The sequence below is a fragment of the Nematolebias whitei genome, chromosome 19, assembly GCF_014905685.2.
Source record: "Nematolebias whitei isolate Nwh7 chromosome 19, NemWhi1, whole genome shotgun sequence".
NCBI classification, from domain to species: Eukaryota; Metazoa; Chordata; class Actinopteri; order Cyprinodontiformes; family Rivulidae; genus Nematolebias; species Nematolebias whitei.
Window position 1 is genome coordinate 16,811,234 of NC_056516.1, and position 26,362 is coordinate 16,837,595.

General features: G+C 40.4%; 1 protein-coding gene across 1 annotated transcript in view; it reads right to left on the reverse strand.

Moving 5' to 3' along the window:
* Positions 1–2,216: 2,216 nt before the first annotated feature.
* Positions 2,217–26,362, reverse strand: part of ctdp1 (CTD (carboxy-terminal domain, RNA polymerase II, polypeptide A) phosphatase, subunit 1) — a 102,888-nt gene continuing 78,742 nt past the window's right edge. The window contains exon 12 of the mRNA XM_037693413.1: positions 2,217–2,623. Within this exon, the coding sequence (XP_037549341.1) occupies positions 2,603–2,623 (21 nt within the window). The 3' untranslated portion in view covers positions 2,217–2,602. The remainder of the gene's footprint in view (positions 2,624–26,362) is intronic.

Genomic DNA, 26,362 nt, shown 5'->3' on the forward strand with positions numbered 1-26,362 from the left:
ATATATATATATATATATATATATATATATATATATATATATATATCGTTTTTCTGCTGCATTTGCATCTTTTGTTCACACAACTCCACCCACCCATCCATTCCTTCATCTTTCCACCTCTTTTACCCACTTTTTCCTTTTCAGGTCATGGGACACTTCACGTTGACTCAAAAATACAAAGCTTTGAAGAAAAGACAACAGCAACCCGTTTGCCTTATGCACGCTATTATTTTCTGGCCTAAAAAGCAAAACAATGTAGGCATATGTTTAATGATTCTTTTTCTTCATCTGTCCTTCACCGATAAGCTTTGATCATTTGCTCAGAGGAAATTGTAAAGGGTGCATTAAAAAAGTAGTTTTGGGAAATCTTTAGCTAATCAGTTTGTCCTTTCTCTGTATTTTGCCGAATATTAGCGGCATCTATTGGGGGAGTGGTGGTGCAGAGGTTAGAGAAGGTGGGCCTGTGATTGAAAGGTTGCTGGTTCAACTTCTGGTACGGACAACAGGGTGGGATAGGTCAGTGGTTCCCAACCCTGGTTCTTGAGGAACACCATCCTGCATGTTTTAGTTGTTTCCCTGCTCCAACACACCTGATTCAGTGATTTAATTACTTCTTTGTGTTCGGCAGAAGCCTGCTAATCACCCATTAATTAAAATCAGGTGTTGGAGCAGAGACACAACTAAAACATGCAGGATGGTGTTCCTCAAGGAGCAGGGTTAGGAACCCATGGGATAGGTGAAGCACCCACACCTGCCTCCACTCTGATTTGCCCCACTCTGGGCCCCTGAGCAAGGCCCCCCAACCACCACCATCTGCTCCCCAGGTGCCCTAGATGGCAGCTCTCTGCTCCACACAGAGGGCTGTGGTAGCTCGGTGTTCTGTGGTTACATCAGGAAGAGCATCCGGTGTAAAAACAATCGACAAATCTTCGTGGACGATAGTTCACTGTGGTGACCCCTGAAGAAGGGAGCAGCCGAAATAAAAAATAAATTAGCGCTATCGGCACAGTGTGGTTATTTCAGCACTTCTGCTCGTAGCCGGGGGCTCAGCTTTTATGTAGAATGATGTTTTCCAAGTTGTCAAGTTTTCTTTGTTTCATGATCTTCACTGGCACCTTTTATTAAAAACTAATTTGTAATAAACCTGCAACCCTTTTTGATGCATAGATATGTCATTTAAAACAGGTCTCTCTTGTTCAGTGAGACTAACCTGTATAAATAAAGGTTGAATGAATGACTCAAACCTTTGAGCATCGCAGCCAACAGCAAGTTAGCTTAGCACGACAGTAAACAAAAATGTGTAACAAAACCCTTTAAGCGGAGTATCTAGTATTTACTGCTGGCTTAAAGGTCTTTTTTGTTTTAATGGCACAAAAAAACTCAAGTTCAAAAATGTATACTCTCAAAAAGCAACATGAAACCAAATCACCTGTGTAAACACTCGGTCTGTTTTCCACTAAATGAGACGTTTTTATGACTCGTCTGTGGATCATTCTCTAATCAACTAGTTTTTTTTTTCTCATTAAAAAAAAATACAAATGCCTGATTCTGATTGACCTTTGTGCAGGATCACATATGATCGAGTCCTTCTAAACCTCGGCAACAACAGTAAAAAATAAATTTATATTTTTACAGAAAAATGCCTTTTTTTTTAATATACTTTGTTTACTTATATAACTTTAGGTAAAATAACGTCTAATTCCCAGAATGTTGGACTTTACCAGAACATTCTAAGTTGCGTTGATCAACCAAAACTGTCAGAAATGTTAAATAAAAATTCTTAAAATGAGTTTCAACTTCATACAAAAACAGGAAAAGTGAACAAATCATTTGGAAACGGTGAAAAATCCTCCAACAGAAAAGTAGGCTGCATTAAATAACTCTGAGACCAACAACCAACTTCTTCAAAGAATTAAGTATGGAAACAATACATTTACGACGATGAGTGGCTTTTTATCACACAAATTTAAAATATACAAACAGAAGGAAGAGGAAACACATTCAAATGTCTTGATTAGGTCTGGTTGCATTGGCCTTAAAAAAATGAAAAGTGGAAGTCAGGAGTAAAATATTTAGCTGCACACCTTGGCAAACCATTTCAAACTCTTTGGCAAGAACAATCAGCAAAATATACATTTACAATATCACACACCTCATCAGTATAAAACTTGTAGTAGAAAAAAAATTATCAAATTTCATGTCTCTTGCAGTTTGACATTTTACAATAAAATGAAAAAGTTGTTGCCAAAAAGTCTCTATAGAAGTGCTACAAAACCTTTGCCTTTATGTACACAGCAACACGTTTCTGTGAAGGACATTCAGTTCTTTATGACACACCGATGGCTTACACATCCTAATTACACAGATTCCAGAACAAACATCTTTTAAGTACCACCTGTAGAGACAGCGACTTGTTTTTTTTTTTTGTTCTTGTCACATAAAATCAATCAGCTCAGCCTCCAAGGCAGCAGCCATCTCATCTGCCTCCGAGCTGCTACCTTCTTCTTCCTCGTTAGAGTCTTTGGAGGATTCAGCTGAGTCATCTCCTTGCTGTTTGTTCTCTACATCATCAGTGTCCACGTCTTCCTCCTCTCTTTCTTTGTCACGCTTTCGTTTGTGGCCCCTGGAAAGATGACAAAGACCATTAAGGAAGTCGGCAAACAAAGACAGAATTAGAGCTGGGAGAATCTGAAATGCATAAATTCATTGAAAGACAGGATGTGGTGCTAGAATGTAAAGGAGACTCAGTGTACCGACTAACCAGTTAAACAGGCAGCAAGGCTTGCTGTCACTTGTAAGCTGGAATTAAATTTAATTTCTGATTTTAGTTTTAGGATCCACTCTTTTTACATTATAGATAAATAATGTAGATCAAAGCATTCCTGACGCCTTGTTACATCTCTATGCCGATGATACAGTTGTTTATTATCGAGGTAACAGTTGCCAAGGTTTTCCAGCTTCTATGTAAAGTCGACATTTGACATCATTCAGTCAGACTTGTTCCATCTCAAGCTGGTGCTAAATGCTGATAAAACTCAAGGGTTATTTTTGTCAAACAGAAAATGTGTGCCAGCAGTTCTTCCTCCTATCTCATCCATACATGGTGTTCCTGTTGAGTTTGTAGATTCTTACAATACTTGGGAATTTTAATTGACGCACACCTCTCTTTTAGGCCACATGTTGAAAACTTGATAAAGAAAATTAAATTAAAACTGGGTTTCTTTTTCAGAAATAGATCTTGCTTAACTCTGAATGCCAGAAAACACCTTGTAACTGCTACCTTCCTATCGGCCATTGACTATGGTGACATTATTTACATGAATGCTCACACCAGCTGAGCTTCTTGCAGATGTTGGACGCTGTCTACCATGGCGCGCTAAGATTCATAACGTTGTAACTACCGTACCCATCACTGCACCCTGTACTCCTTGGTCAGTTGGTCATCATTATCTATACGTAGGCTCTCACACTGGTTCATCTTCATCTATAAAGCACTCCTTGGTCTGCTACCTTCTTATATCTCCTCCCTCTTGTTTTTAGTATTTTACCTTGTTTTATATGGCACCTTGATTTTATTGTTTTACAACAAGACTTTATTTTTAATTTAATCGCTTTTTATTGTTGTCTGTACAGTAGTCTCTCGCTACTTTGCGGTTCGACTTTCGGGGACTTGCTCTATCGGTTTGTAAACATACAGTACATAATATTGTACAAAATAAAATTGTACAGGACACGATTGTCAATTTTAATAATACTCACGTGATTGGGACAGTACTGGATACAATATTGTACAGTAAAGTTAACGAAAAAATAAAATACTTTGGACTGGCGCCACCATTTTGTGGTTTTCTCTCAATAGGTCAACACTGTATTCCCTCTAATAATTACTACAATTCCCAGAAATCAACAGGGCCCCACCCAGAAGTCCCGGTTCCTTCTGCTGAAATACATAGAGGGAAAGTTTTGATGTGATCGGAAAAAGTTTGGCGCTTATTACAGTGACTTCGGCGCCCAGAGGATGCAGAGAAGCTGAACGGAACCCACTGAACCGGAGCAGAATCAGACCTCCAGACCTATCGGTGAATCTTGTGTGCTTGCTGCCGGCTCACAAGGACTTCTGAGCAGGGATGCGCTGCCATAGGTCCGGCGCTGTTTCCGTAGCCCATAAAGACTTTTTTCATCCAGACTTTGACTCAATCGTCCACCTATGGTCCTGCGCCGGCCAACCAAAGGTCTGGCCCCCACCCCCACAAAATGTGCTTTTGGTGTTCAAGGGCTGCAATGAACCAGACTAGAACCAGACCCCTAGACTCAGCAGTGAACCCGAAAGCTCCTAGCCGGCCTACATGGACCTCCAGGCGGGAACACACTGGTAAGTAAAATTTAGTAGCTACATATAAATATGTTGTTAAAATTAGTAGGTTTGAGAGTTAACAACATTGATTGTGGACTTCATCGCTGCAGCGTACGTCTGCAGAAATTAACAGAGTTGGACCAGAACAGTCGAACTGGAACTGAAAGCTGCTCCCGTTCTGCAGAGCTGGTAAGTAAAATTGAGTAGCTACGTACATATACAGTACTGCCAGCACTAACACAGCTTGCAACTCCGTCTTCCACTTTTTTCATTCAACCTTTAACAACAGGTTAATCCCATTGAGCCTCGGGGACTCATTTACAAGAGACCTGAACTACCCTTAGAGACCAAACCCCCGTCCCCCGCCTTGGATCACAGTTGGACCACAGCAAACTGTCCACATTTTTTATTCGGAATGTATTGCAAAGTAGATAAAATTCAATTCCACTGAATAGTTTACTGTCATCGTCATAAAACAATGAGATAACATTGGTGCATCCACAGCCTTACATATTAAGAAAGTACCACCAGCACAAATCCCAGAATAAGTAGTGTGCCCAATTTCTAGTACCACCCCCACACCCCACCCAAAAATATATATTTAAAAAAATCCCAACCCAAAGTAAATATGCATTACAAGTATTTGTTATTGTCACCTGGGGAGGGCATTGGGGAAGCGTGGTGTGCTGCTGCGATGCATTATCCAGTTCATATTTATTTAAGGTGCATAATCAGGGAGGGCTGAAAAGTGTACTGAGGGTGCTGCAGCAATACAAATCCAGTCACATTTCTGTAAATGTATGGACATAAACGATCATATGTAATATTGGGTAATGGAGGGAGAAACATAAGGAGTGGGTTGTTCATTCAACAATCTGACCACATGGGGGAACAGGCTGTGGACAAGTCTGATAGTTCTGGTACAGATGGATCTACACTTTGTCCAGAGGACAGTTAATGGAACAAATGGTGCGGCCGGTCTTGAATGAGGTTGTGAGCTTGGCACAGGAAGCGGGAAAAGAAAAGTGTTGAGATTCGGGAGGCAAGTCCCAACAATTTTGACTGCTGATTTGACCACCCTTTGAAGAGCCTGCTGTTGTGCCTCAGAGCAGCTGGAAACCCACACCAGCATTCTGTATATAAGCACCATTTCTACAGCACAGTGAAAGAAGTTCGTTATTAGCCTCTGTGGAAGCTTTGCTCTTTTTATTCTCCTCAGATAGACGAGGCATTGCTGGGCCTTCCCAATGGCTGACATGATGTTTTTGGCTGATGTGATGTTTTTGCCCCATGACAAATCCTTCAGCACAGTCAAACCCCAGAACTGCTTCCAGGTTGTAACAGTGGCAACATAAAAATGGATGTAATCCAGAACTGTAGTAAATTCATCTAGGGACCCACATGTCAGTATCCTTTGGCCACTGAAAACAGTCCAGAATATAGTGTGAAAACAGTCCTGAAGCCTGGCAATGGCGTCCTGGCCAAGTTCTGACAGATCTGACTACTGGCCTAGTGGTTCTGTTTTTTTGCATATACCTAAGATATAGCAAGAGCGATAGGTGGTCCAACAGTCTCAGATGGGGAAATGCCTCGGCTCTGTATGTGTTCACTACATTAGTATACACCTGATCAAGGGTCCCGTTTCCTCTGGTTGAATATTTCACATTACGGTGGAACAAGTGTAGCACAGACTTTATGTCAGCATGATTGAAATCCCCGGCTGCAATAAAGACACTGTCAGGATGTGTAGCCATTCCTTTGTTTATGCTGTCATAGAGCTATGTTAAGGCTAACTTAGTACTGGCACAAGGGGGAATATATACAGCACAAATGTACATGGCTGTAAATTAAGAAGATAAGATGGTCTGCATCTAAGCAGCAAGAATTCTACGTCAGGGCAACAGAGTTTGTCGACTACTATGATGTTTATACACCAAGAATCACTGAGGGAAATGCACAAGCCTCTGCCGATCTTCTTACCAAAATCTGCAGTCCTATCAGCTCGGTAGGTAGCAAGGTCTACTAGCTCAATGGCCACATCTGGAGTTGTACAGTCCAGCCAAGATTCCATAAAAATCATGCTGTAGAAGGTAATCAAATTCCTCTGTGTCACCAGTCACAGACAAATCTCATCCACTTATTCTGGATCAAACGGGCATTTGAAAGGATGATGGTGGGAAGCGGAGGCTTGAACAGGTTTGATTTTAGCCTAGACTAAGGGGATAAGAGGGGATAAGAGTTACCATAAATGGTTCATGACAATACCAGTGCCACGGCCAGGTGTGATAGAATGCCCGCCCGCCCGTCCATCCAGCATCTTTACCCGCTTCTTCATTTTCGGGTCGCTGGTGCCAGCAGTCACAGTGCAAGAGGTGGGGGACACTCTGGACAGGTCTCCAGTCCATCACAGAGACACAGAGACAAACAAGACAAACAACCATAGACTCTCTCACTCTCACCTAGGGACAATTTAGAGTTACCAATCAGTCTAACATGCATGTTTTTTGGTCTGTAGGAGGAAACCGGAGTACCCGGAGAAAACCCATGCATGTACAGAGAGAACATGGAAACTCCACCCAGAAAGGTCTCTGGCAACATCTAGTTATAATAAACCTTAGAACAAAGGCTAAACAAAGTTCAAATGATAAAAATTGTTATATCTCAGTCAGAAAACATACAAAGAACAATGAAAACATGTGTGTGACTTTAACACACCTTATTTGTTAAACAGATGTTTGAATGGTCGTTTACTGCGGGCATGATTCAAAGTAGACGTTGGCCATGTTTTTACAAACAGGGCTCTCACAGTTAATGATCAGACTAAAACAGAAGAAAAAAAAACAACGTAATGCTTGCTTCTTTTACTTCAACTTTCCCAATGGCATCCTCCACAGAACGACTTGTTAGCGTGATGCTAATGAGATGAGCAGGGGTATTGCATGGTTATTGTGGAGGTCTGACACCGGCTCTGCTGAGAGAGCCCCTCTCATTAAGCCTTGCTGCTGTCAGACAGCCTCGCCAACATGGCGTTCATTAAGGGTCAGAAGTTGACTAATACCAGCCGAGAGGTGACATGCCTGTTACAGTGAACCGCTGTGGAACATACAGAAGAAAAAACGTGTGTTTGTCCAACAGAAATAATTTATTGTTTATTTATTAACCTTTATTTAACCAGGCAAATTCCACGGAGATTGCAGATCACTTTTGCAAGGGAGGCCTGGGCCAATAACTCAGTTTTTTTTTGTTAAATTGTCAAAAATAATAAAATTTTTAAAACCACGATACAAAAGATGAGTTACTGTAGTATGATAATTAGCTATTAAATTGACAGCAAGAAACCAAAAACATTTTCTTGAAAATTCCAAGGGTGCCAAAGCAGCTACTATCCAAAGTTCCAACATGCATTACTTTCCTTCTCTTAAGGCTAAACATAATTCTGTTTTTATTTTTAAAAGAGTGGAAGAGTAGAAAACGCCTCCATTTTGATTTTACAAGTGATAGAAAGTAAAATAAGCCTATATAAAATCTGCTAAAGCAAGCTCCAATACATCACCTGAGTAATTACACACCTGTGTCTAATTAAAAAACAATACTAACTAGAAATTTTACTGAAAACAATTCCTCAACCATAAATGGCAGAAGCATCTAGTGTCAAAAGCCAATCCTGATGAGTCTATAGTGTGTTATGTATGAAGCCCAGTGAGACACTTGAGTGGAAGAAGACAAAAATGCCAACGTTATGATGTACAAACTGTATAACAACTGTAAAATCTGAGAAAAATAAAGATTATAACACCTCTGGAAAGTTGTGATGGATAATATTGTGAAATCATCACATTCCAAGTTAAACATTTTGTGGTAAACTCTCCAAAAATCACAAAACTGGATCAAAATATCAGTGCCATTAAACTTTAAGTGATGGTTTTCCTGTGAAGTGGGCCTGAACCTGAGCTCCAAAGAAGGCTCTTATTTTTTATTTGTTTGGTAGGCGAAAGAACTTCTCCTTTTTTGTGAGGAATCCTGTTTTTCTAAAACTTTGGGGAAAGTTGAAAATCAAAAATTGAGATGAAAACAGGGGGGAAAAACAAAAACCAAACATGCTAAACAGTGACGTGTTCTTCAGTTTTTATGCTTCGGCATAAACATCCGACAACAAAATTCCAAATGTACCGTCAGTGTTTTGCTGTCTAACATGGTTGGAGTGTGTGTGTGTGTGTACACAATCATCTCCCTCACATCTACAACCAACCATCCGTCTCGTTTCCAAATATTAGCAGAGGAGGCAGCAGGGGGTGGTGGTGGGGTAAGTGCCCCCCGCTGTGTGTTGCTTTGCATCATTGAATCCAATCTCTATGTTCAGCTATTAATCCAGCCCCCCACAGATACACAAACAGGAAATACTTCCACCATGTTCACTCATGTCAGCTGCTAAATGTATTTCAGACCTAATTCACTTTCATTTGTTCTCCGCCTGCTTCACATGCTGCTAAAATACATCGTGACAACAGCTCAACCAAGCATTTTACTAATTTATTCAAAGTTTCCACACATTGGTACAATTGCTACAGATAGGATCATCTTTAACTTTTAATGTCACTTCTAATGTAATTAGTCATTTCCCAGCTTTTACTAAGATGTTATTTAGTTAAAGATGCAAGGAAAATAAATTTAAAAATGAGTTTTCACATTATTCTTACAGCGAAACACTTCCATAAAACATTCTAGTGGCCTATTTAATTGATTTAAAAAAAGATTAATGACTTGTTTTTAGTGGTTTTAGAGTAAAAAATATGAAATGGGGAAAAGTTACCATAATTGGTTGATGACATTACCAGTGTCACGGCCAGCGGTGATAGAATACTGTGCAGGCTAACATTGTTGTGTTTATATACATTTCTTCCATCCATCCATCCGTCCATCTATCCTCTCTACCTGCATCTTCCTTTTTGGTCACAGGGGTTACTAGTGCCCATAACCAGCAGTCACTGTGCGAGAGATGGGGGACACCTGGACAGGTCTCCAGTCCATCACAGGGACACAAAGACAAACAAACATTCACTCTCTCACTCACACATAGGGACAATTTAGAGTTACCAATCAACCTAACATGCATGTTTTTGGTCTGTGGGAGGAAACTGGAGTACCCGGAAAAAACCCACGCATGCATGGAGAGAACATGCAAACTCCACCCAGAAAGGCCCCTGGACTGGGATTTGATCCGGTGACCATCTCACTGAGAGGCGGCAGATCTACCAACTGCGCCACCACGTTTGTTACTGTTTCCAAATGCTTTGACAATAAATAACTGAAACTGCACATTTTACAGTAAAGTCTTTTTTAACCAGTTCAGGAAGAAAAGGGAAGAGTTGTGTCTCGAGCTAAAAGATGGAGAATTAAACACACTGGTGGTTTAGGGGATGAGAGATGAACGTGAAAGGGTCTGTCAGTTTAAGAAGCAAGATGAGGGACTTCTGGAAGGACGACTGCTCGGTGATTGAAAGGTTCCTCATTAAAAAGTCTTGGACGCTTCGCACTGAGCGAGAGTTCAGGTGATGAGCTTTGAGGTCGCACCTGTTTTATTTAAATTTCCTCATTACTGGAGTGCTCGTGGGTTAGTACATTTGAAGATAACTTTGTGAAAGCCCATCAACAACTCACAACTTCTGCAAAGTGTTCAGAAAACACCCTTGGACTGACATATGTTATTTAAACTAGAGAAGTCACATCATTATTCATAAAGCAGTTGTAAAACATGAACAGGTGAATGTGCGGAGACCTAGAAAAGGAAACTCTATATCTGGCAGCTGTTAGTGACACAAAACAGTTGGAAGCATCCAGATAGCATTCATTTAGAGATTGATACAACCATTGAGACCAGCATTTGAGAAAAAAAAAAAAATTACTTTTAGTGTGCACTTTCTTCAATTTAAAGTTCTTGCCAGATGGTTTAGTGAAAATAACCTGTGCATGAACATCTATTGCTTTGTGTACCGTTCACAAAAGAATGTCACAACTATAAATTAGGAAGTACAAAAGGTGATACACGTGTGTTCGTACGGACACAGGTGTTGAAGTCATTTCTCTGAGATGTAATTAGCTCCTTGTTAATAAAATTGCATTAGAAGTGTCAGGAGGGCATCATGTCTTCTGGCCAACAAACAGCCTGCAGCTTCACAAACCTCAACACATCCTTAAACTTACACGAGGGACACAAACAGAATAATACACGACAGGAAAAATGTGTCTGCTCCGAGTAGAGATACAAGTGTATGACGGAACGTGTACAACATCAGTGTGGCTTAAGAGAGCATTCAGAAGGACTGTACTGGGAAACAACGGACACAGGAACTTTTCCTCCTAATATTTAGTTTCAAGACTTCATGCTCTGAAGGAATCCCTATCCCCAGAATCAATAGGGGGTTGTTGGGGGGAGTAAACTGAGCACCGAAGAAGGAAGTAATGAACTAAATAATAAACTAAACTTCTATGATCAAGACCAAATCTGATTTATTTATGTGGACAAATATAGCTGGGAAAGACTTTTTATTTTTTAAAGACTCAAAATGACTAACTGGAAAACGGCTGAACAGTTCAGCCATTTTCCATCCAAACAAGATTCAAGGTGACTATCGTCATTCGCATCGCATGTGGTACATGAGGTGGAACGAAATTGTGTACTCAAGGTCCCAGTTACACTCATAAATAGCAATAGGCCAACAGGCCATTCACTGTAGCTATACTAAGTATTTTCCAGTCTTAGGGAAACAAGTGAATGCAGCAAATTTTTAAGTTTTGCCAACTGACTGAGGAGGGATACTATTTATTGGTATGATTTTAATTTGCCTTCCTTTCTATCATAGTCTCAATCCTTTACTGTACATTTGCCAATGATATATGCTTCTTAGTTGGCCTCCAGTTTTCATACATTCACCAGCTTCATAGGCTGAGACCAGATGAGCAGTAGTTATCCCACTGTCTTCAAACTCTCCTGAATTGATGACAGCCAGTTGTGTTTAACGTTGAATGAAAAAGTATGTTGAACAAATAGTGTTTCAAGGAAACCAAAAAAATCTACTGAAAAAATAATGGCCCACAAAAGTGCTCACATAGACACAGTCGTTTTTTGACACTGTAGGCTTTTAAGCTCCACTTGTGAAAAAGAAAAGTCGGAAAAACAAAATTACATTTATTTTACAGCAGTATCAATTAAGTGGATCAGCCTTGGTGAACAAGTCAGTTATAATTATATTGTTTCATCCACCGTTCCAAAAAGTATAAGAGCATCGTATAAGTCACCTATCTATGGACCTTAGGGAACAGACATGGAGAGAAGGTGTCTGGTTTAAGGAACCTCAAAACCTCTGCTGTTTGCAGATGTTGTTCTGTTAAAAGTATTTAAGCCATGACCTTCAATGTGTACCGGGGAGGTTTGTAACAGTGTGAAGCAGCCAGCGTAAGAGGCAATGGTTCAACAACAAAAATATGGAATGCTCCCCTTGATTGGTAGGGACTATTTGCCTCAAAGACCACAGAGTTCAAGTATCTGGGCGTGTTGTTCACGAGAGAAGGCAGAATGGAGCAGGAGATGGAGCTGACAGTTTGGGACCAAATCCACAGTAATAAGGGGGTGGTGCTCTGTTTTATTGTGTTTTTATGGCAACAAGATGAGTTAAAAGAGAAGCTCTTGATTTACTGGTCCATATATTTTTCAACCCTCACCTGTGGTCACAATGTTTAAATCATGACCAAAAGAACAAGATCCTTGATAAAAATGGCTGAAATTAGCTTCCTATGCTGGAAGACTCTGAAAAAAGCTGAGGAGATTGGCCTAGAGTCGTTGATCCTCTGGAGCAAAATGAGTCAGTTGAGGTGGTTCGGGCATTTGATTAGAATGTCTCCATGGTGCCTCCCTCTGGGAGGAGAATCTGATGAAGACCAAGAACACACTGGAGGTATAGTGTCTCTGGCCATGAAACACCCTGGGATCCCTCAGGACTAGCTGGAGAGTGTTTAAGGGGAGATAAATGTCTGTTTGCCTACTGGACCTTTTGTTTGTGCAATCCAACCACAAATAAGTGGAAGAAAATGAATAGATGCTTCACTGAACAACTTCAACCCTTCTTTGTCAACCAGTTCAACATTTTGAATCAGCCTAAGGCTGATGAGTGACAGATGATAACTCTGATTGTCTGGCTAGTGTACATCAGTGTTGGCATGTGGATCTTTGCAGTGTTCAAACACAAATCCTGCCTCCCAGTTGGTGGAAACCCAAGAAAACTGCAGTGACCTGCTGTCATTGCTGGTTCTTAGAAATTATTTTGATGCAAATATTGCATGGCATAGCCATCAGTTTAAAAGAAATGTGAAACACTTTCCAGGTCTGATTTTGCGTTTACCGGTAGTTCTTTTCTGTAAAAGCTAAAACAATCCATGTTCTTGGTAATTTATCAGTTTTTACCCTTAATTCAAAGAGATCACTTTCCATCACAAAACAAAAAACAGGGCACCACCACCAGCATCCCACCCCTGCTTTCTTTAAGAATATGATTAAGAATGTCAACTAAAATTAGCTTGAAGCCTCAGCACTTAAGTTACAGACAAAGTAAGTAACTTGAAATAATGAAGCACGCTGCTTTGTGTTGCTATTCCCCTGCTGTTGCCCAAAGCACAAACACCATCTGTGTAGGCACGCACATTCTTTTTCCTACAAACTTGACAAAATCTGACATATTTGGGAAACAAACAGTCTCTGGAATTGTAAAAAAAAAAAAAAAAAATTCAATCCAATGGCATCTGTTAACACATGTAAACAAATGCAACAAATACAGCAAGACTAAATTACAATTGAGAATGCCGTGGGAATTAATAAATTCATCAGCTGAGCTGACAGATGTCAGGTATTTTCCCACTTTTCATTCTATTTAAGCCTGTAATGTCAAGGAGGTCAACAGCTGGTTCTTGGGCTCCATCATGGTAATAAACTTGATTAAATCGTTAAGAGTGGTCTGAAACATTATTGATTTGGCTGTTAAAAATGCCTGACAACAGCTAAGAAGGTTTATTGGCCAGAAAATTGTATTTTTTGTAGTTCACTTTGGCAGCTTTTTCAAGTGAGCAGCATTATGTGGCTTACAAATAAGTAAAGGAGCCAATATCAAGCAACTTTAATTACCACAGCCAGATATTTACTCAGATTTTACCCTTGTAGACTTTTACTGAGTTTAAAGAACAGAACTTTAATGATTACCAATAGACTTTTTTTTTTTTTTTTTTTAAACTACAGTATGTGCTTTTTAATATAGCTTTGAAGAAAAAGAGCACACAGTCTCTTTTGAATTGCTTCTCCTTCACACTGAAGCCTGGACAGAATTACTGCTGAATGTGAATGGTACATTTATAACACTGTGTTAAAAACAAGCAAATAAACAATTTGTGATTTACCAACCTACTTTTTACAATAAATAAAAGTAAACATGGAGATTAAGATGTCTGTTTTAGGAACTTCTGGGTGCCATTTGTATTTTGCAGGTGATGTGGTCCTGTTGGTGTTTCCGAGCCATGACCTTTGTAGTAGAGTCCGACCGATATATCGTAGGGCCGATACATTGGTCGGACTCTACTTCATAGTGCGCTGAACAGTTTGCAGCAGAGTATGAAGCAACCAGGACAAGAGTCAACTACTCCAGCATCAAGGTTGTGGTTTTCAAATGGAAAATTTAATTTTCTTTTTGGACTGGGAATGACTTGCTGCCTTAAGTGAAGGACTAAGCATCTCAGTGTCTTGTTCCTAAGTGATGAAGTCAAATCAAATTTATTTATAAAGCACGTTTAAAAACAACAGTCATTGGTCAAAGTGCTGCACATAATACAAAGATAATAGAAAAATAAGAGACCATAAAAACAATTTTTTTTAATTTGACAAAAAATAAAACCAATAAAAAGAGCCCATGAAACATCAACTTTCACGGTGTATTAAAAGTCATCGAGTACAAATATGTTTGAAGATGAGATTAAAAACACCAAGAGTTGAAGCATGTCTGATAGGAAGAGGCAGCTGGTTCCACAGTTTAGGAGCTACAGCTGAAAGGCCCGATCACTACTGTGGACCTACTTGGATCATGGGTCATCCAAAAGCAAATGATTGCTGGATCTGAGGAATCTAGAGGACACAAAATGCTGCAGGAGGTCAGACAGTTCCACAGGAGCCTGTCCATTCAGGGCCTTATAGGTCATCAGTAAAACTTAAATCAATCCTAAAACAAACAGAGCCAATGAAGGGATGCAGCACTCCTTAGAGGAGATATGGTCATGTTTCATTGTTCGTGTTAAAAGATGAGCTGCAACGTTCTGGACCAGCTGCAGATGTGAGAGGTCGGCCCGGCTAACACTGACATAGAGAGTTGTAGTAGTCCAGTTGGGAGGTAATGAAAGCATGAATCATAAGTTCAAAGTCTTTAAAGAATAAAGATGATTTCACTTTAGATAAAAGCCTCAGTTTAAAAAAACCAAAACCAAAACATTTTTGCAACTGAACGAATACTCAAAGTTAGAACTTGAATCAAAAACCACTCCCAAAATTTTGTATGTGAGGTTTTACAAATAGCTCCAAACTAGCCAGACCTGTAGAAGAAGCACTTTGGTTTTCACTGGGACCTAAAATAATGACTTCAGGTCTTACATGTTTGACAGGAGTTTCTGTGTAAGCCTTAAATAACCCGTCTCCTCCTCTGCCTACCTCACAGGTGGCGTTCCACAAGGCTCTATTCTTGGACATATATTTTCATTTTCTACCCTCCTTTTAAACTCCATTTTTAGAAAACTGAGAATCTTTTTACATTCTTATGCAGAAAGCACTCAGGTCTACCTTTAGTTGAAGCACAATCATTAAGGTAATCAAATTTATCCTAGAGGTTATGCGAACTAGAAGCTCTGCTTTGCTCCCCCTTCCCCTTCCTGCTCCCTTCCCGAGTACTTCTGTGGAACTGTATCAGAGGCAGAGCCAACTGATAGACACTGTACCATCTCTTATCAAGAATGGAACTTTGGCAGTGTTCACGGACAACTCACCCCCTTCCTGAGAACACCTGTGGACTTGTATCAGAGCTGAGCCTGCTGGTAGACACTGTAACATCTCTTACCAGGACTATGGAACTTTCTGGCGGTGCTTACGGACAACTCACCATCTTTTCCGGCCTCCTTCTCATAAATGTATCATGATGTCATTATGTGCTGTTTATGTGCAACGTCCACCCCCTCCCCCCCCCCCCAACTCTCACACTGTGCCCCGGTCAGGATATAGTACGAGAAACAATTTTTTTTTTTACTGCCCCTCCCCTCATGTTTTCTCTTTTCCATACTTTTGTCTGTCTGTCTAAAGCAGGTCTCAATTGTAAATGAGTCTCCGAGGATCAATGTAATTATCTGTATAAATAAAGGTTGAATGGAAAAAAAAAAGGCTTACCGGTACACAGAAACTCTTATCAGACAGGTAAAACCTGAACAAGATTTGAGCAGAGGTTTTAATACCACATTGTTCCAACCTATAGATTAGAATCCTGTAGTCAACAGTACCAAAGGCAGCTGTCAGGTCTAAAAGCAAAAGTACAGCAGAGTCTCCTGAATCTGTAGCTTATTAAAAAAAACAAAATAAAAACAATAGAAAACTTTAAAAAATGCTCTTATTCATGCTCAGTAATCCAGGTAGAAAAATCTAACAAAGTTAAGTCAGGTCCTATGGAGTGGAATCAGGATATTTTGAACCACTTTAGCCATGATTGCCTCAAACCTGTTCAACAGTTTGGCTCAGGCGGCAGGGGAGAGGGCAGACTCCAGAAACCATCTTAGCACATTCAAACAGGTTGACCCACTATGAGAAGGTGCTATTTATAAGACTGAGTTTGTTTCGGCTCCTCGGACTGATGAAGTCGTTTGGATTAGATGAAACGTTTCAACAAAAATAAACTGTTTAAAAATGTTGCTTCTGTGCTGAGCTTTAAAACCAGACTGAAACATTTCGAGAACGCTGTGAGCATTTCAAAAAGACTGAGCATTTAAAAAGGACTGCAGCTGTATAAAAAATATTATTTCTAAAATGTTAGATAAAAAAAGGTATTTTGAAATTGGTCTAAAATTTAAAAAGACAGATTTGTCCAAAACACTGGTGAAGATTCTCAGTCATCCAGGACATAACTGATTTGTCCAAACTAGGTTTCTTTAGTAGCGCCTGCACAACAGCATGTTTAAAATAGGCTGGAGCAACACCTGAACTGTAACTGCTGCTAAACGTCTCTAAAATGTCAGAACGAACACATTTAAAAGCTTTCTTTAAAAACGGAGTTGGAATACTATAATTTGGACAGGAAAATGTCTTCATGTTGTTAACGTTTTTCTCCAGCTGGTTAGAACACAGTCTGATAAAAGACAGCAGAACTTGTGATGGTGGTAGTTCATTCATGTGAAAGCTGAGGGACCAGTGGTCTGAGGTTTTGGATCTTATTAGTAAAGAACTGCAGGAACTTTTCACAAGTTTCAGAGGAGTTATTGAGACCTGTAGATGGAAGGGTGTTCAGGACCGATTTCACAACAACAGAGAAAAACTTTGCTTTTTCAGCTTTAACAATGTCCTGATTCTTACACAGACTCTCTCAACAGAATAAGAGACACTTGCAGTTTATCTTTTTTCCATTTGCGTTTAGCCTTCCAGCACTCTTAGATGGAATGATGAACTGAGTGTTTGTCTGCAGTAATCAGGGTGAGCCAAAAGACACTTGTCCATCTATGTCCCAACCCTCACCTTTGGTAACAATGAACTGAGGTTGACTGAAAGAATGAAATCCCAGAAGCAAGCAGTTGAAATCACTTTTCCATACGATGGCTGGATTCAGACAGGAAGAAGGCAAGGAGCCTGGTCATCTAGGATAAACTAAAAAGTAGAACCGCTGCCTATTTGTGTCAAAAAGAGTCAGTGGTGGTTTGGGCATTGTTGAGGGCATCGTTGAGGGCACGTCTCTCTGGGACGAGACCTCAGGGAAGACCCAGAACCTGCTGCAAGGTTTATATTTCCTTGTTGTTCAGTGAACATCATGGTATCTCCCAAAATGAGCTAGATAGAACATGTCTCTGGGAAAAGAGATGTCTGATCTCTGCATGATGCCACTACAACCTGTGCTTAGATAAGTGGTTGACAATGAATGGATTGATCCCTAGACTGTACCAAAGGACTGGGCTGACAGTATCAAGACTGACAAAAGTGACTCAACAAGTCATCTGTGCAATTCAGGATCAGTTGTTTCACTATTTATATTTCCCCAGTCACCAATGTCTGCATCAAACAGGTTCCAAATCTGATTTAGGCCCCTGGGCACCTTTGTTCCTTCTGCCGACCCTCTTGCAGCATCAGATTTAACAGAGCAACAGAGATCTTTTCATAAGAGCTGGATATAGATTTAAACTCTGCCCCAGAAGTTAAGCTTTTGGTTTAATTCTTGTAACAAACCATTTGAATACTTTAGCTCTTTCTGGCAGCAGCTCTTTTCCTATTTATAAAACACTAACTGTACGTATAATAAACTTTTCAGTGGGAGTATAGAAACCATTTTCTTACACACTGAATGTGACTGAACAATCACAACAAACAGTAGTGACTTATGAGCATAAAATTTACAAAACAGAACTAACAAACTCCGATCTGTTGTTCGGATGTTTGTACTCTACAAAGACAGGCAGACTCACAGACTTTTCAAATGGGTTTGAAAAGTCACCACGTTCTTTCGGCAAGATGAAATTATGTTACTTGGTAATATAAAAGTTAAATTTTGGCAAAAGTTTTCAAGAAATAAAAAAAGGATAAAGTGAAATTTTAGGAAGGAAATGCTTTAAATAATTCTTTTGTCTCATTTTTGGCTGCTTTCTTCTTCAGGGGTTGCCACTATGAGCGAACTCGGCCCACATTTTAGTTGTTGGTCAAACTGACGAGCTTCTGATCACAGGCCACCTTCTCTAACCATCGGGGCTTAGTTTGTAAATCAAAGATGCTGGAATGCAAATAGCATGTGGGGGGGGGGGGGGGGGGGGGGGTTCCTCCCCCAGAAAATTATGAATAAAGTAGATGCTATTTCCTGTTTAAAACTGTCGTAATTTATTCCATATTTATTCAATATTTTTGTGAATCTAAGGTTTGAGAGTTTCCTTACAAAACCTTAATGATGGTTTGTTTATGACATGGAGGCTGCACAGCTGCAGAAAGAAAATCTCTGCAGAGAGTGGTGAAGGCTGCACAGAAGTCTGTTGGAGTCAGTCTCCCCACCATCACAGACATCTACACCTCCAGATGCAGGAAGAGGGCCTCCTGCATCATGAAGGACCCCACTCACCCAGCACACACACTTTTTTGCCCTGCTCCCCTCAGGAAGGAGGTTAAGGAGAATTAAGTGTAGAACCACTAGACTGAGGAACAGCTTCTACCCTGAGGCTGTTAGACTCATGAATCTCTAACCAGAATAATCATTGGGAAAAAAATTACATCATGTTGCTGCTGATCTGTTTCATGTTGCTGCTGCTCTGTTTCATGTTGATGTGTTCATGCGTGCTCATCTGCTCACACAGACTCATGTTCGTGCTGCTGTTTGGTGTAATGTTTTTATGCTATTAGTGCTTAGTGTATATTTAGTTGATGCTTTCTTAGTTCATATCTTAGATATTATTACTGTTTTTGTTTTACATTTTATTGTTGGATGTAACTGGGACCCTGTGTACATAATCTCGTTACACCACATGTGGTGTGAATGACAATAAAGAAACTCTGACTCTTTATTTTTCAGAGGTGCTGGGTTAAAATTTAAGGGTGGTTGAGCACCCCCCAAAAAGGTGCTAAAATTGCCACTGCAGCCAGTTCATATTTATAATTTAACCTAAAACGCTTTATGTGTGATTTATAAGTGTATTATGGGATCATTTCTTATCTACTAGTTGTTTAGTATATAAAGAACATAAGTGCACCTCCTCATCCTCCTCCCTGCTCCACACTTTGCTCCGTGTCTCAGTAGCAGTCCTGTGCCCTTTAGCCACCACCCACGACCTCACATAAGGGACCGGAGTGAACTTGGTCAAAGGAGGTTCGACAATATGAGAAAGAGCAAGTCAGAGATGGTGGTACTGTGCAGAGAAGCTCGGTTTGGGGTGCAGATCAGATTCTCCTCCTGATTAATCTCTGGGGACACGGATCACTGCGAGGGGACAGAAGACAAAGCGACTCGACCTCAGTCTGTCAAAGTACACCTGCGTCCTCAGATCAGTACTGTGGATAAAACACCTGCAGCTCCTCATTAAAATGATCGTAGCCACTTTTGTCGGGCAGGTACCCACCGTGGGACAACAAGCTATAAGTTCTTGGTCACACTTAGAAAAACCTGCCTAATATTTATCTCTTTGTCACTGGTGGGTGGGTTGCTACCTTTTTCTGACTGAGGACCATGGCCTTAGATGTGGAGGTGCTGATTCTCACCCCAGCTGTTTCACACTCTGCTGTGAACCACTCCAGTGAGAGCTGAAGATCATGGCACGATGACGCCAACAGGACCACATTGTCTGCAAATAGCAGAGAAGGAATCCTGAGGCCACCCAACAAGACTCCCTCCGACCCCCAGCTGCACCGAGAAATTCTGTCCATAAAAGTTACAGTATGAACAGAATCAGTGACAATGGGCAGCCCTGGCGGAGTCCAACTCCCACCCTGAAGGAGTCTGACTTACTACTGGCAATGTGAACCAAACTCGCACCGCTTGTATAGGGACCGAACAGCCCATTCAGCCTGTTCCTATCGGGTCTCTCCACTTTATAATCCTTTCAAAATAAACTACAACAGCAGCAATTGATGTTAGGACACTTCAAGTTGTTTTTATTTTTTCGTATTTTCTGAGAGAGAAAGGAGGACAGTAGGTATTGTGTAAAAGCATTGTTTAAGAAACAGCTTGGCTGTAATGGACACATCAATAATTCAGATTTGCTCATTTGAACTAGACTTCAAATATTGAAAACTGCCCATTTCTACTACCAGTACATGATTATAAAACATTTTCCTGCTTGAATACAAGGAGCATTTCTAGTAGGACTTGTATAAAGTATCAACATGAAGCTGCAGCTCCTAATATTCCTGCACAACATCGTGTTGGGGTAAAGGTGTGTGTACTCACACTAACACACATCACGTTTGAAGAAAGAAAACTGACAGCTGACCTTAGAACAACTCAAACAGACTTTATTCACGCAAACATCAGTGCTGGCTTCGGCTGCCGCACACTGTTTGTACCTGACGCATCCCATATTCGTCAAACACAAAAGCTGCACGTAAAAAAGAAAAATCAATGCAGGGAAAGCTCAGTCAGCTGTGTTTAGAGGTAAAATGAGGTGCAGAGGCAGAACAAGTGCCGAGCAGGATGTAATCAGGCTGTGTCACTTCTCCATGAAACCTGTTTGGGTTCCAGCAGTAAAAGTTTAATTAATCTGCGGCGAGCATCGCCATGTCCTGCAGCAGAAAGAACAGCTTCAACTCATCAAAACAACAGGGAAAAAAGAGAAAAGAATAATTGGTACAACATTAAAGCGTATCTACTAGTTGAAGAAAACATCTTCAATGAAGTTAAATTTAATGTGAGCACATGCTGGAGAAATGTGTCGTCATCTCGCCCGTCTTTGGGGTATCAGCAAATACAAAAACAATTCTCCTCAACGAGACCCCTGCTTACAGGCTGTCTAATTGGAAAGCACTTTAAGTCTAACTTTAAACACTAACACACACACACATGGCAGTAACAGCATTATCTTCCTTTAACATCTTGCTTTTCATCAGCCAATCAGGACAAAGCTCTTTCTGTCAGCAGAACTTCACGATGGGGGCGTCCCTCCCTCAATGCTTCACTTTTAAACACATTACTGGCTTTAAACGCTCAACGGCTGAACATGAAATCAGTAAGAATTCAAAGGAAACTTTAACCATTCACCACTTGTTCTTGCTGAGATCGGACACATTTCCCTTCCCTTCCCTCTCCACGTTGCTCTGCTGCTCTGTCTGTCTGTGAAACTGCTTCTGAGCCTCTCTCTACATATCTTCCGAACCATAATTATGGACTTGGTTTGGTCAGTTGGTCCCTCAACACAATTGATAACATTTCTTCGAAGAGAAGACAGGCTTTAGGTGAGCCGACTTGCCCTGTTGGCACGCACACAGCTGGATATCTCATCGACTTGGAAGACTTGATGATGTGTATATCTCTGCTGCCATTTGTGGATTTTAAGGATGCATATTTAATTGGATTTACGATAACTGGTTCCTGCTTTTTGGATTCGGCTGGTTTTATCAACAATCAAGGAAGTCGTCGGCAGCAAATTTGGACGCTGCTTGCCTTTATGATGGCTTGGTTCGTGCCTCGAGTACCCTGACTCAAATGCTTTGGGCAGAATGGATCAGATCTCAGGGATTTTACTCAGTCATGTTCCATTGGTGTGGCCATGTTATTTGAACATTTCGGAACCGAGTGGACCAACACAGACTCAAGGTAGATGTCATTAAATTCTGCCTGTCCCCAAAACATCTGTGTGTTTATCAGAATTTGGCCCCCTTGGCTGGCCTTGAAGGCCAACTTATCTGAATTCACCTGGAGAACATGTGATCTGACACTCACCACCCTCTCCCCGAGAAATTTCCAACTGATAACCAGATGAAAAAACATTGTGTCATCATTTCAGGACTCTTGGATTCCCATAGGTGTTGTCCTTGGCCATTCCCCGACTTCCCTTGAGAATAACAAAGTCCATGCTCAAAAATCCAGGTATACAATCCAACATTTTTCAGTCAGGTCATCCGGACAGTTTCTTTTTTTTTTTGTGCTGAAATGTTTCGCCTTCGATCCAGAAGGCTTCATCAGTCAAGGAAACACACAACAAAACTGATTCTTCCCCCAACAGCTTATTCCAAAGTGGAACAAACCAGGACTTTGTTGTTTTCAACCAGTTTGACAAGACTGTCAACAAGGAAGAGGGCCGGCAATGGAGGAGGGGGCGTACCAAAGAGACCATCTCATCACAAACAGAACTGGTTTGTTCCACTTTGGAGTAAGCTGTTGTGGCCAGAACAATAAATCTAATGTAGAGGTAAATATATATCAGTATTAGTAATGTTATCTTTGTCGCCCTCAATGAAATAAATTGTTTTTCTGAAATTTTACTTCTCTACAAAAAACAAAACAAACAAAAAAAAACTGCTGCGGTCAATACTAATTAGACCTTCACCATACATGACTGTTTAAACAATAAACAGGAAGGGCATTTCTTGGTTTAATTTATATTTTTGTAACAAACTTGATAACTTTATGGTGAATAGTGGAGGATATAAAACGTGAATGCACCATAGGAAAACTTTTTGAAGACTTCAGGTGTTAAAACAAGTTTAAAAGTAGGCGTTTACTGAGATTCCTGGGGGTGGACAAAGATCATAATTTTTCAGCCAACATATCAGCAACTGGCATTAGCCCCCACAATATCGGTATCGGTGATAGACAAAATTTCCTTATCAGTCGGGGGGCTCTATAAAATACTAAAAGAAAAAAGTGAAAATGTTGATAAAACTTCTTAAATACTCTTTTAATTCTCTCTTAACTAATAACTCTTTCAAGTTATTTTGAAATTAAAAAGCAAACCCTAAAACCAAACCATCATCAACAAAGACGCCAAAAAGCCATTCATTACTTTTCTTCAGTCACTTCTTTGTAGCATCACAGGAGATCTGGTGTCTGTCTCCAGCAGCCATAAGGAGAGAGGCAGGGACACCCTGGACAGGCAACATGTCCACCACAGGCCAATTTAGAGACAAACAACCATTCACACTCAGTCCTAGGAACAATTTTGAGTTACCAATCAACCTAACATGCTGGTGAACAGGGATGACATGCAAGCTCCACACAAAGACTGGGTGGGAGGTGTATCTTCTTGTTGTGAGATGACAGCTCTAACCGCTGCGCGGGCATGTTGCCCATGATGGCCATATGCCTAGTGTAAATGTAGTCAGACTAGATTTGGATAAAAAGGGAATTATTTTATCACATACAGTGTAGGTGCTAAAATTTGAGTTAAGCTAAAAAAATTAAGCAGCCAGCTACTGTTTGATGCTTGGAGCTCTTCTCTCTTCAACTTGAATTAATAAAGCTCCTTAGACGAGAAACAAAACGTCTTAAAAGAAAAGAAGCCCAACTACCGGTACCTTTCTTTAAACCTACTTGAACTTCCTCCTATTTGTTCCAGATTGATAATAGGTAATCGTACATAAAGACAACAAAATAATTCAGAGAAAACAATTCATGCTCAATAATCCAGATAAAGAATCCAACTAGGTTAAATCAGGTCCTCTGGATTTTTTACCTGGATAACTGAGCATGGACTTTGATGTTTTGAACCACCTTGGCCATGGCTGCCTCAGACGAGTCAGCGGGGAAGAGGGCGGACTCCAGAAACCATCTGAGCACCATCAAACTGGTTGATCCATTATGTGAAGGTGCTATTTATAAGGCTGAGTTTGTTGTGGCTCCTTGGACTGAAGAAGTCTTTTGGATGAAAGATGACACATTTCAACAAAAAGAAACCATCCAGAGGACCTGACTTAACTTTGTTGGAGTCTGAGAAAACTTTGTGAATTAAGCCATTTGGAGCTGTTTTTAGGTTGACTACATTGTTATGGATTTTGTTTTGAGAACAGAAGAGGGAGTATCAGATCAGCTGTGTGGCTCAGGCAGCTTCCGAGTTCACTGCTAAAACTGTTAGTGTAGCTACGTAAAATGTTTTAATCTGACAGCGTTACTGCAGAAGGATTTACTGACACTTAGATTTTACTTCCTTGGTTACTACACAAGATATTAAAAACATTTTAACTACTGAAGTGCACGGGCAAGAAATAGTTGTGACTAAAGATGCACAATATTATTAGCATGGTATTGGTATAATTAGCGTTAAAGTTAAATATCGGACATTGGCCATTCCATCAAAATAACTCACCGATATAAAAGACAATGTTTTTGTATGACAACCCAGTGACAAGGACGCCTGTAGCGCCAGCACAACGTGATGACATCACGCGCGCCTACCTGATCTGACCACGGCAGAGAGGAAGAAGTCAAAATGGCGGCCGTGTGGAAGTTTTTTTCGTTAAGGATGTCGGATTCTTAAGATTTTTGGACTACGTTGAGCCTCGCTACATCGTTTCCAGTCAGATATATTTTTCTGGCGTAGCCTCACCCAAGTTACAAGCCGCCATTTCCGACGCCAATGAAAAGCTAATAGCCGATAGCACTTGGGTGAGTTTTACCACAGACATTTGGACGTCGTGTTAGCCCCGTTAGCATGATTAGTCTTACGGCACAATGGATAGACAAAAACTTTGAACTTAAAAAGTCTGTCCTTCATGCACAGGAGTGCAGAGGATCCCACACTGCAGCTGAACCTGGAACAAGCCTCCACAAGTGAGACAGCATCACAGGTGATTAATGCTAATAAATAACATTTAACACTTTTCATTTAATATAAGTTCAAGTGTGTATGGCTGTTACTGAATATATGTTACCAGCTCTTACACAATTTTTGTAGTAAATAAGCCTAAATAAGAGGGCTATGTTCCGACAAAGGAAAGTATATAAAAATATCGGTATTGGCCAAAGTAGTTTTAACATATTGGCATATTGGCCAAAAATCCAATAATGTGCATCCCTAGTTGTGACTCTGTGTTTTAATGCAAAAAAGCAGTGCAAGAAAGGCTGCGCTATAATTTCAAGATGACTGAAGGAATTAAGATTCACACTGCACTGCTGATTAGAGGCCCATTTGTTCAAACTGCTGAGATTGTAGCCTCAAATGCAAAGCTTTTATTCAATCCAAGCAAAGGAACAAAGAGGCAGAACACAGAACTGTAGCCTTCAGACAGAGTTAAAGGGGACAGAGGAGGGGAGAAAATGCAAGGCAAGACAGAACGAGAGAACAGAATCCAATCAGGATGCCAAAATGAGCTTTATTCTTACTTTAATCTCAGTCAAAGCAAACAGTGAACAAAAGCCAGCAAAGCAGATGAAAGCCACAAAAACTGTTGTTTGAAGAGGACGATAAGGGAGAACGGATTTAAGTCACCAGCTATTCAGCAAGGCACCAGATAGTTTGAGGGTGCAGGCTGTTCTTTCTGTTGACAATTAGAATGTGGTTGTCAAAATTATGGTCTACTTGGGAGATAATTATGCTTTCTTATATTAAAGTGCAAAATATTGAAAGCCAGAACAGCTTTGTGTGTGTTTATCAAGATCTGTCTAACAAATAAAAAATAAAAAACAAACTAAAACAACGATTGTTACTTTGTCAGAGTGGACAGCTCATTTAATCTACATAAGTATCACTTAAGTAGCGCTTACAACCAAACCAGCCAAAGCTGTACTCTCTGAGCTGTGAGGGGGCAGCTGCACTGCAAACTGATAAGATGATGAACGTCAGGAATGGTAATTTAGTCGAGCTGCACAATGTGTTTACTGGTTGCATTGGAGAACCACTACTGTGTAAAAGCAACTGTTATTTATTTAGGGAAATGTGTGCGCTGGTGGGTGGTCAGGGTTCACAGTAAACAAACAAGCCTTCGTTAACCGACAGTCAGGCGACGCAGCAGATGTTTTCAACACAGACAACTGGTTTGTTTATGCAAAACCTTATGGGAAGTTGTCTGTGGAAAATGTCAAAGAAAAAGGGCTCTATCAAACCCCAGTATCACACTTTAATGAACAAAATATCCATTTATCAAGTTCTTTAGCCGGAGGGGCCAGTGGCTAAATCTTACAGAAGCCGTTCAGGGGAAGCGTGAACACCATCAATGATGGCCTTTATTTTTTTGCTATCACCACTAAAAGGTGGCAAAGAAGCTGGAAAGACCAGACAAATCACTGTAATGCCACTTTAAATGGACATTTGACACTTTAACTGTGCTGTTGATTT